This window comes from Misgurnus anguillicaudatus, chromosome 1 (genome assembly GCF_027580225.2).
Source record: "Misgurnus anguillicaudatus chromosome 1, ASM2758022v2, whole genome shotgun sequence".
NCBI classification, from domain to species: Eukaryota; Metazoa; Chordata; class Actinopteri; order Cypriniformes; family Cobitidae; genus Misgurnus; species Misgurnus anguillicaudatus.
In genome coordinates, this window is record NC_073337.2 from 29,285,159 (window position 1) to 29,297,667 (window position 12,509).

The 12,509-nt window shown below is 41.6% G+C and overlaps 1 protein-coding gene across 2 annotated transcripts in view; it reads right to left on the minus strand.

Annotated features, from left to right (window-relative positions):
- kcnd2 (potassium voltage-gated channel, Shal-related subfamily, member 2) overlaps window positions 1-7,877 on the minus strand; it is a 149,398-nt gene extending 141,521 nt beyond the window's left edge. Inside the window, exons 1-2 of one of the 2 annotated variants that reach the window (XM_055189884.2) lie at window positions 7,258-7,877; window positions 5,788-6,988 (exon numbers count right to left, since the gene is read on the minus strand). In XM_055189884.2, coding sequence (XP_055045859.1) covers window positions 5,788-6,899 — 1,112 coding nt within the window. In that variant the 5' untranslated portion in view covers window positions 6,900-6,988; window positions 7,258-7,877. The remainder of the gene's footprint in view (window positions 1-5,787; window positions 6,989-7,257) is intronic. The other variant, XM_055189885.2, reaches the window with a different exon arrangement.
- Between the last annotated feature and the right edge of the window lie 4,632 nt (window positions 7,878-12,509).

Here is a 12,509-nt window from a genome sequence, read left to right on the forward strand (position 1 = left end):
TGTGCACACACACAAAACTGTAGCGCTGTTTCGTATCTTTTTTGAAATTGGCCTAAAACGCTTCCAAATAATAAACGTTCCTGGGGATGCAGCGCTGGCATTAAGCCTTAGTGGACACCGGCTTGTGTCCAGGTGGACACACTTGAGAGAACAGGGATCATCAATAATAAAACCTGCATCAGTGCATTTCTCCAAGGTTGTGCTCTTGCTGTGCATTACCCCCAATGAGGGTAACCCCACACCGACACGCTTTTAGTCGCAATAATGAGTTGCTTTAACACGTTGTGCATTGGCCTGACCTCACAACAACCCTGCTGGTGTGACCTCTCAGGAAACAGCTTTCAAATGTGACTACTGAAAATCACAACAAGGCCATGGTGCTCATGCACTATGCATGATTTTTATTGCTTCAACTACAGTAACCATGACAAATGCTGAAGATTAAACCACTAACACCTGCATGGTGAACCTGTGTGGACTGATCTGACTTCTCAGTTTAACAGACTCTCTCTGTTACTCCATCAGTCTCTCACAGTGACTCTTTACGTGACTTATACAACCCTGCAAGAGGATGAAAAATGACGATCGAAGGAAAATGGAATGAAGGGGGTAAAATGCATTTCTGTGAAAAGATGATGTGTATTGTTGAGGATCATAGGGGATTTCATTTACAAGACATACAGGTGCTTTAAAGCTGATGCATTTCCCCCTCTTCACCTTTCAGTTTCTTTCACGCTCGTTTCTGCATGTCTTCAGCTCTGACGGCTCTTCACCTAATAGATCCCGTTTGACAGCACATAAGCCAATTAAAATGCTGCTGATTTAATTGAGCTGGGCAGAATCGGCCTGTGCCAGAAAATGAGTCCATTAAAAAGGCGGTGGGGGCCAGTGAAGCGGAGGCCATTCATGCCGTGAACCAAAGTCACTTCCCGTCAACTGATCCCCACCATTCCAATACGGGAAGAGTGGAACGTTCACTCCGGATCACGGGCATTGAACAGACGGTAATCGAGAGGCATGCAAGCGATTCAAGTTTATCGCTGTAGACGGTTCAAAAGCATTGCCAGATGAGTTCACAATTTAGGATATTATGGATAAATTTGCAGGTGCACATTGACATAGTGTGGAATTTATGGCTATGGGATGCCATTTACTTACTAAATCCTGTGAACCATATACTATATATTACCCATAACTTTTTTTAAGTACTGTATTTTCAAATTATTCAACAAAAAATCTAAGATACACTGCAGTGTGCTTTGTCCAGATGACCTTGAGGCTGTAACCACATCCTAAACATTGGAGGAACAGAACATCCAGGGCTATATGTATTGAAAAATCATATACTCGGGGGACAATTCATTTCTGATTATTGGGGGGGCATGTCCCCCTTAATGTCCACTGTGGTTACGGCCCTGGACAGCGGCATAGAATATGCGGGGGACATGTCCCCCCACTTTGAAATAAAGATGATTCTGTCCCTCGCACTTTCCCTCGTGTTTCAAGGTTCTGGCTAGAGGGATACAGCTACGGCCAAATCTCGCGAGATGTTGGGTTTAGGGCAGGGATCCCCAAATCTTACCCTGGAGAGCCGGAGCACTACAGAGTTTAGCTCCAACCCAAATCAAACTTACCCACCTGTGATTTTCTAGTGATCATGAAGACCTTGATTAGCTTGCTCAGGTCTGTTTGATCAGGGTTGGAGCTAAACTCTCCAGTGCTCCGGCCCTCCATGGTAAGATTTGGGGAACCCTTGTTTAGGGTTAGGTTTGGGGGTAGTATTAAGATAAAACAGTGGTTCTGGCTAGGTAGTGTACAGCTACAGCCTAAATTCCATGAAATGTTGGGTTTAGGGGTTGGATTAGGATGAAAACAGCACTCATTTGACGAGATTTCAGATTTTGGCCATAGCTGTATCCCTTCTAGCCTTCAACTTGCTGCCACCATTCCCACCTATGTTTTTTGTTTGTTAAGATTTGGGTGATGTAACATACACCCAATCACAAGTGAGCGTTATAAGGCGAATCATCATTTGCGCACAAAATCCTATACTGGGGGGACAATTCAAAGTTCTCCAAGCACTAAAAGCGTGTCGGTGTGGGGTTACCCTCATTGGCTCACCCTAAACAGGTATTGCACAGCAAGAGCACAACCTTGAAGAAATGAATTCTCCCCCCAGTTCAAAGGACGGGAACGGGAACAGCATATACCTGTCACTGCATCATTTCAAATGCAGTACTTCGTCGCCACAAGCGATCATTTCACATGCTTTCAGGTATTGCCAATTTAAATATTTAAGCACATGATGACACAAAAAAAAAACACATTTACTCACACACCATTTGAAAACTATGTGCCGAGTTCATGTTTTCTTGCAGAAATATTTACGCAAAACTAAAAAAGCCGTTATTTTCCTCTTAAACACTCTGTTTTAAATGAATGTAAGTGGTATTTTGGATCCATGCATTTCTATGCTATCTGTTTCTAATGTTAATCAAACAACGGACAAAGAAAAAAGCATTCATTTGTCTCATACTATATACATGTATATGATACAATTCTACTGAACCCACTGATCTATATAAATGAATGGATTGTGCATAAAGCGCTATATATAATATACTATATAATCTACTGTCAGCCCTGAGCCCTCACTTTTTAGATGCCGGCTACGCCCCTGACCCTGGATGACCTATTACGCTTCAAAAATCTGTAGTATTCAACATTCAGAAAACATGCATACTACACACAATGTAGCCTACATACTTAATACCACAGAAATGGTATACATTACACGTTACTTTAGCAATATTCTTTACCACATAAAATCTGAACTTTTGGCTACTCAAAACTTTCTATTGTAGTGCATTCCTGTTTAAACTCTCATGATATTACGCCCTTTGGGAGATACAGAGCCGGTTATCTCATGCATGCAGAACGTAAATCTCTATGCATCCTTTAAGAGCAGCAAAGGAGATAAAACAACCCACTTCATCTAGATCTGAGTGAGGCTTGAAAGCAATCCCGGGTGTGTATATCCATAACTCGTGTGGGGTTAAAGATGGTTAAGACGCTCAGGTATCTCATACACATGGCTATCTTTATGGATAATTAAAATTCTCAATCATTCTCTCACTGAAAGCGCCTGAGGGTTGAATATAATCTGGCAACAATGACTTCCTCCAGTTTAATGATGGTTTTTATCTCGCACTGAGAATTCAAATGTTCTCAGACTTCAGTAAAAGAACAGAATGGGGATTCGTTACTAGTAATCTAAACACAAAACCTGGTTTGAATTATTTAAAGCAGCCACCTCATTTTAATGTCTATGCTACAAATCCACCCGTCATCCAGCATGGCAAATGAAGCATTAAAAAGTGATGCACGTGTTTACAGAGCTGGATTATGTTCGATCGATGCAGTCAGTGTCTGGTCACTGAGTCCAAGTTATGACGTGCGGTTTCCATGTCCAAGCCTAATTTCACGCATTTAAGCTAAGCTTTTGAAGTACACTACATTCTCCATGCATCACAGACTTTAATATTTTACAGATTCATAAAAGACAAACCACCTCATCTGGGATTTCAGTATGGGGATAGAGGTTAGGATAATGATTCTTATCTGCAGTTTTAAAGCACAGTGTGAGTGAATATTAGTACTTGTTGTTTGCTTAAGCATCTGATTGGACCCGGTAGCGGTGTTGTGTGACATCAGACTTAACAAGCGGATAACAGCAGAGCCAAAGATAGGAGTTTCTCATTACCCCTTTATTTACTCTCACGTCATTCCAAACGTTCACCATACTATTTCTATGTAACTTTTATAATGCCTAAAAATGAGTGACATGTACGTTAAATAAACTATTAGTAAACTAGTATGTGTCTCTTTAAAAAGGGCAAGTAAATGATTTCTTTGCTGGATAAACCGTAAAGTGGATAGAAGTCCACGTCTAATTTTGCTTTTATAGAGATTTAAACGTAACCACTCAAACATGAAATAGTCTCAAGCCCAATATCTCATCCCAAACCATGGATTTCACTCGTCACAGGGTGAACTTGACTTTACCAGGTCAGATCTCTGCTGTAGCGCCTGCCCCCTGCAAGCTCCTCTAGATGGGCTCACTGAGGCAATGCAATAAAATCTGAAATGAGGAACAGCATGCCTGCCCGCAGAGAGAGGAGACCGCTTCACCGAAGCCCTGCAGCTGTGGGTCTGTTTTGAAGACATAGTTTAAAACCAGCTGGATCCAACAAGTAATCATCTCTCCCCAACACAAACACACACGCGCTACGTTCCCTCCATTAAGACGGCGCTGAACGCTAGGCCGTAATTTCATTTTCTTATTCATGTCATCCGCTTTGACAGGCGGGGAGCGGCATGACACAAATTGCTCAGAATAATGGCGATTCACTCCTGAAACACTATTTCACTTTACATTCCTGTATTTGACATGCACTTTTATCTAAAGCAACTTACAGTGCATTCATTAACAGTGGGAATTGAATTCACCACATTCATGTTGCTAATGCAATGCCACAGAAAGACTGCGTTTCCCTTCTGTCTCCAAAACTCATTTTTTTCTTCATAATACAAATGTAGACCAGACAGAAAAATTGGGTGACAAAGAGTACTGTACTGGGACATATACTGTATCAGCTTTCAGTATATCTTGAGCACATGCGCTATCCATTGTACAACAACTCAGACAACCTCATTTACTGAAAATCAATGATTCATAGTGTCTGAAAGAGTAACCCCAAACATGTGTTCTATCAGGATACACAGGCAGCAGACAGGTCCTGTTGATATAAAACTGTTGGTATGTTTCAGTCAGACTTCAAACTACTACTGAAAGTCTCTAAATCAGATTTACTGCTGATCTATAATGTGCTATCTGCCAGGCGCAGGCGGCAGACTGCCACTCGCAGTGCGCGTTATGACACACACAGTAATACACTTCAAAGGCGCGCCGATCAAAGCGTCGGGTGTGTATCGGAGCATGCAGTTTAAAGAATCCCCTCGTGACTCAGGACTGTGTCGTTATACGCCAACAACGCCGCGTCCGTCTGCAGGGCGTTTGCAGTACGCAGCGTGCCGGTTCAGCACCATGGAGAGCACGCGCTCTGTGCAGGCGATACGCTCAAAGACGCCAAGCTGAGGCGTTGAATGAAAGAATTCATTAATGAATATCGAATCAGTAGGTGATGATTCGTTGTAGTCGCCTTTAGATTCATCTTACAGACACCAGCTCTTTGTCCCTGTATATTCATTGACTAGTAGGGGGAGATTAACAATTCTACAGCCTTTGCAACAGCACTATGCGCCAAAAGTGCATCGAGAGTAAATGCAAAACATAGGACTTATGCTGCAGGCTATGCATGCGCGCGTAAATCAGTTTTTAGGCTGTAGTTTAAAAATCTTTCTGACAAATAAAAACAAGGATAAGCCTGCCAATACGCAACGCATATATTAACCTACTGTATCCAACAAGATGGTACAAAAATGTCCTAACAAGCAATGAGGTACACCCAAATCTCACATGTGAGTGTGAGTAAAACTATGTGAGAGATAGAGTTGGGAGGGAAAGAAAGAAAGAGGAGGGGTAAGGGAGAGAGTCTATTTTTTGAATTATCACTTTCATTGAACTCCCAGACCCTTGATGTTGGCTATTTCTCTACTTTTCGGGATGCTTTGGTGAAAAAAAGAGTTGCTTTGAAGCAGTCTGGACAGCAGGCCATGGGCACAAAAAAACCCATTCAGTAAGTTTGCGCATCAGCATCTACTCACCCCAGAGTTGTCATGGTGACTATGGTGTACCAGAAAGCCGCCGGTATGCTGGTGAACTTGCTGGCGGAGGATCCTTTCTCTGCGTAAAACATGACGGTGGCGAAGATGATGATGGCCATGGTGAGCGAGAAGAGCAGGAATCCCAGTTCAGACGCGCAGCTCTTGAGCGTGTACCCCAGGATGCGCAGTCCGGCCGAGTGCCGCGAAAATTTGAAAATCCGAAAGACCCTGAAGACCCTGAGGGTGACGAAGGCCCCGCTCACGTCCTCGTTGTCCGTCATGACCAGGCCGATATAGTAAGGCATGATGGCCACCACGTCAATGATACTCATCACGCTCTTGACAAACTTGTACCTGCTGGGCGCAGCAATCAGGCGGAGCAGGTACTCGACGGTGAAGATCATGACGCAGGCCGTATCCAAACAGAAGAACGCCAGGGCGTAGCGGTCCCCACATGACATCTCCTTGACCCTGTTCGGCGCGTAGCCGCACGGGACCGTCTCCACCACGTTGGCCATGACCGAAACGGCTATAAAAAACCCCGTGACGTAATAAAACACCAGCGCCATGGTGCTGGTGTGAGGGTTCTCAAACGCTCGCCACATGGTCTCGCGGAACGACAAAGACGGCAGCACCAAATCGTTAGCTTCATTGTTCTCCTCGTCGTCTTGAATTCTCTCAGCGTTCTCTCGCCTGCGATCTTTGTACTCCTCATAACAACAGTCCCCTATTATTTCAGGAATTATGCCGAAGAAGGCCAGCTCCTCGTCATAGGCGGAAATACACTCGTGGCGAGGGTAGTGTAGTTTACCGGTTCGGTAAAAGTTGAGGATGTGCCTGAATATGTCCGGGTCGCGGTCAAAAAAGTACTCGTTGGTCTCCTCGTGGTAAAAGAAGTCGCGTTCTGTGCTTCCTAGTAAAGTGTCCGGGTACCTCTCCAAAGTATTCTTCCAAGTTTGAAACTTAGAGCCGCTTACGTTCAAAATGATCAGCCCGTCCTGACCTCTCCTCTTCTCCCGCGGTGGAGGGGGCATCGGGGCGCTCGCCACGGGCATCCATCCTATGGCCGCGGCGCGCGCGAATGGTAGCCACGCTGCGACTCCAGCTGCCATGCTGCCCAAATGTGCGCGACCCGGTGCAAGTGAAGCAGAGTCGGTGCTCCGTTTTGCTCTCACAGATCCGCAACCCAGGTAAAGGACATCTGAAAAGACGCACAATGCGCGGCCACTTGATGTAAAGTTCAAAAATTGCCCACATGCAGATGATTACATTTTACAATGCTAGCTACGAGGCATATCATTAACTTTACTACATTCAAATGACAGGGTGAAACCACCATTCACGCCTGCGCTTAGAATAACTATAATGTATGCATGCGTAAAAGAAACGCCTTGTCTGCCAGGTTTAGAATGCACTGTATCTACATCTAAAACGCAGTCAATCGCTCAGATATAAAAGTAAAAAACTTACCTCCTCATAAATCACAAGTGTGGTTGTTTTACATATAGAGCGGTGCAGTTGCTTTATCGCCGACGCGCAAAAACGCGCACCCCAAGTATCCAAATGCGTTTCCGTAGCTGCTGCAGAACAAAAGCAACAAGTTTACAAGTCAGGTAGATGATTCGAGTATAAAAGTCCGTTGTCCGAGGACATGCCTTTCTAGTAACCACAGCTCGTGTCACCCTGACGCTCTCAGAGAAAACTACCACAGTCGTTCTTTCATAGGAAAGCAAGACCACACCGGCAAGTGTGCGTTCGAAACACAATACTTTCCTTCTTGTATCATTCAAATGTAACCCAGAAAAAGCTGTTTTTGTACAGTCTCGCTGTAACGCGCAATAAAAACGTGCACCCGAGGTTAAAGTGAAGCAGCAACAAATGATTCGGTGGAAGTTGCTTTGTCCGCTTCCGACCGAGATCTGCGAGTATGCGGTGGAGCCCAACTTGCTCTCTGCTCACGGCGCATTGGAGGCGTGTCACGTGCCACCGGCATCGGTTAACACATATAAATGCAACACAACCTATGCATCGTAAGCATTGCACGGCAACCTTAAGCGTTTTCTTTATGCTTAGGTTCTTTATTCATACAGTAGTTTCCAAATGAGAGGGAAATACTCTACTGTGCAATGCACTGCATTGTTACTCGGCTCTTGGAGTTATTAGATGTGCAGTTTTACTGGTGCTGAGTAAAGGATGGGCAATGCGTAAAGACGAGAGCGGAGAGATTGGGGATGGCGTTGCAGATGTGTCCACACCACGTCAGGTTATTGATTCGTACTTTTACTACAAATATATGCGCAGGGGAGAAGCCGCTAGATGGAGACAGTTTTCAGAGACGAATACAAATCAAACCTGTATGAGTCAGTCAGCTTACTTTAAAATAATTGTTCCTGTTGCAACTTTCTATATTTTTCACACTTTTCTACAGTTCACCAGATACACCTCCAGTTCCCAATACAGGAATGTGATTGATTGAGATCAAAGGCGATCCAACCAGTTGGCGCAGCCCTTAAACTCCTGACAGAAGGGCACCGCTTTGCCAAAACTGATTTCAGCCAGTGAAGGAAAACAGCTGCGCCAGCTCAGAGCCATGTGATGTTTGTGTACGCGGTTCTGGCGCAGAGCCTGTAAAATTAGTCACATTGACGTATCGCAGATGAAATATTGTGTGAGAAAGAGAGAGTTTACACACCAAATGCTTTAGTGGCTTTTATTTCAGCACCATGAACAGCGACAAGCCAATGTTGCGCTGCCTGCTTACTGGCAAATGAGACCCAACGGCTCCAAAGCAATTCATTATCCTCTAATATAAAACTGGACGTTTGTTTATATTTCAGCCTCCAAATTTTCGCAATCAATTCACATCCGCTTGTGAATGTACATCAAACATATGTTTTATAGCTAGCACTTCTTTACATTTATATCTGTTCATGTAGCTCAGTTGGCAGAGCATTGAGTTCATTGGCAGCACCAATGCAATGTAGCTTAAATGCATATTTAATTCAACGTTTTTTCTACAGGTTCACTGTAAAAAAAATTCTGTAGAAATTACAGGATTACGAGCAGCTGTTTGAGATATATGATATGAACATTAAACATTTACAAGATGTTATCTTTACATTAAAAAAAACTATAAAAATACAGCGTTTCTGGGAACCCGAATCAGAAAAGGATTTTCTGGTTCCCAGAATGCTTTGCATGAGGCTGTTTTTGTATAGTTGTATTCTGTAAAGATAACGTCTTGTTAATATTTAATGTTCATTTAACTTTGAACAAACGGTTGCCAGTAAATAACATCAATTTAAATCTACAGTAACTTACTGGCAAACAGCTGACAGTAATACTGTAAATTCTACAGAAATTTTTAACAATAACAATTTATTCACACAAACCGAAGGCTACAACTCGAGCTTGCCTAAAAACACAATTATAATGGATTACGCAGCACTGGTAGTTCCTTCAGAGAAATGACACGGCCAACCCACGTCCAAGTTTCGTTCCTTATATCAGTATGTTAACATTATTAACCGTGATCACACACACTAAATATTTTAAAAAGAATATACCAGAATAGTCAGGTTTTTCACTGTAGTAGTCACTTTAGTGCGACTTCAGTTCAGAGCATTTTCCTGCCTCAGGCTGCTAAAGAAATGGCGCCAAAATATGACAGGCGCGGGTGTCACCATAGTTACCAGTCACGTCTATTTCAGTCCCGCGAGCTAAACCTGACAGCGTTGATGCTCGCGTTTGCACGCGTCTGAAGGATTTGTGAACCCTTACATCATCGCCTTAACAGATCACATTTACACCTCTGTGGAAACAAATGAAAATCTCGCTTACCACATTGAGTATATGTTAGGGATCTTTATAGCTTGTGTTGTGATCCTATCTGTGTTTGTGTTGAACTACAAATGAATTTCCACTGAATCTTTTCCATTGTCCTTTTTGTTGTTGTTGAAGGTCAGTCCATAAAAGGTGTTTATTAGAAATGATCCTTATCACTGGAGACCAGACTACAAAGATATAAAGGGCTTGTATGCTGTTATCAATGAATCATTTATGGTCCGTGTACGTTTTGATAGTTTGTTTTTTCGTTTAAACCAAAAAACGAAATAACGAGAAACCACATGTTTTTCGTTTGTTGTTTCAAACAAAAAAAACAAAAACCGGTAAAAGAGAGCCGTTCTTCCGTTTTTGTTTCTGAATCCAAAAACGAAAAACGACTAAACCAAATTCAAATAACAGTCCGATTTTGGTTTTTGGAAATTCCTTTTTTCATTTCTCCGTTTGAAGATCTACATTAAAAAAAAGACAGGTTGGTCACGTGACCCGGAAGTTATATTAAATACAGCCTATCAAAATAATAGCCAAGGTTTTAATTAGAACGGTCATAATGCAGCACTAACGTTACACCAGAGTAACGTTAGAAGAAAAAAAAATCAATAAATAAATAGGCTTATATAAACCTGGACCGAAAGAAATATGTTAGCAACAGTTTATTTAATATCGTGCCTACATCCACGTACACATCGTCACGCCCAACGAGCTTATTGTTTGGTTCAATACAGTACCAAGAACTTATTGTGTGTGCAGAGTTGTTACTGTTAGCGCTATATTATGTAATTAAATTAATATTTAATGTTGTTTCCACCGTATGGACCAAACTGTTACCCCTTTCTACCAGCAGGTGGCAGTATTTAAACGACTGACTGTATTGTGCCTTTGGCAACTGTTTTAAATCAAGATTACTGATACAGATGTATTTGTTGATGTTCATTTCATTTTTTGTTTTGTTTGCAGCCTAGTTATCATCGTCGTCTGGGTGCCCTTCTGTTTTGGCCTGATTCTGACACTGCTATCATCTCCATGCTGGTCTGTTGAAATCAGAAATGTCCTAATGTAGGCCATTTAGTCAAAACAATGATTTACCAGTGTGCTATATACTGTGTGAATCTTTCTTCTCTATACACATTCCAGTGTGTATAACATACAACACTCCCATTGTGTCACGCAAGTGAAGATAAGCCATAAAGGTCTTAACTTGTTTGACTCTGTGGACCCTGTACCGGGTCCAGAATTATCTTATTTTGACTTAATATAAAATATTCCTTTAATTTTTAATGGTCTGTCATGGACCCAGTACCACATATGAGATACTGTTTGAAAGCTTAGACCCTCTACTTTCTGCAGATATGCATCACTTTGAGATATGTTTCACTGTAAGAAAGTTAGTTACACTTAATTTACACTATCACCCCCCCCCATAATTTTTAATATCATTTAATATTCACATATTTCATATTTTTCAAGTATGACAAACATGGGCAAGTCTTATATCAAATGAAAGCTCTCACTCTCAGGAATAAGGCTGCAGTGTTATTTCTGTCCTATTTTTATCACATATCCAACAATCGTCGAATGAATAGGTAAAAAATCGTCTTTTGTAAACATATGGGAAACTTGAGTGTGGACTGCCTCAGATAGCACATATAGCCACAAATGATACACCATCTTTTATTTTAGGTCCTACTCTAAAAAATGAGTCCATTCACAGCATTTTCTTTGGTTGTGTGCATGAATAATCCCTTGCTATTTATCATATGTGCAAAACAAAAAATTAATATTTATATGAAAAATGTATTTTCGCACACTTCAGTAAAATGAGAATAACTTTTGAATGCGACATGCTAAAGAGATCATTCTTTTTTTGCGTGTTTACTGTCTGCTGCTGGTAACAACCAGAACTGTCTGCAGTCTGCTAGAGCACCCAGAACCAGAGTTATACACTATCAGAGACAGTATTTACAACATAAAAAAAGAAAATTTGGTGTTTTATCATATGAAAAACCACATAAATAACAATATTTGTCAAGAACAGCAGCTTTTTATGTAACTTCAAAGGGTTTTCTGCAAAATGATATAAAGATATTGCATTTATTCCACTGTATGTGGTTATGGGAGCACTTCAAATTTTTTTTGGCAGAAATTGTACTCCATAAGCGTATTATTCCTCCCATCAGTTGGAGTAAAATAACTTTTGCATTTATTATGATAGAGAAAAAATTCCTTTTTCCTCTGTAAGCTGGCAATTGCTGGAATCAAATAAAACTGTCAGCAGGTTTCGTTCCCACTCAGGGCCAGAGTTATACACTTTTAAATACAGACTTTAGAAAAAAAACATAAAAAAGCGCCTATTTATTTTTGTGTTTATTAGAGGACTGACAACACATACAACCATGTTGAGCACTTTTAACAGTGTTTTATGTAATTTCAGAGGGTTTCCTGTAAAATGATACCAAACTTTTGTATGTGCACCTCTGCTTGTGGGTATGAGAAGCTTTTGAAATTGGGTAGGCCAAATCCAGGCGAAAATCCCCAAAATAGCCTCAGAGTGTAGCACAGACATGCTTTCAAAGACATTGCATGTGCAATATATGGTTGCAGAGCATTTGCCGTGAAGTCCTAAGGCTTATAATTCTGTTTAGTATAATTGCTTCTATATACAGTTCATGGAGATCTCTGCTAATGAGTTTATGATTTGAATCATGTGTGTTAAATAAGGGAGACATACAAAATGTGCAGAGCAGTGGGATCCAGGAATAACATTGAGAACCACTGGTCTACAGGACCAGAGAAGACAGCAAACCATGCAGAAGAGGTTGGCGATGATACACCCCCGTTTTCAATTTCACATTATTGTCTATACAACACCCCCCCCCCCC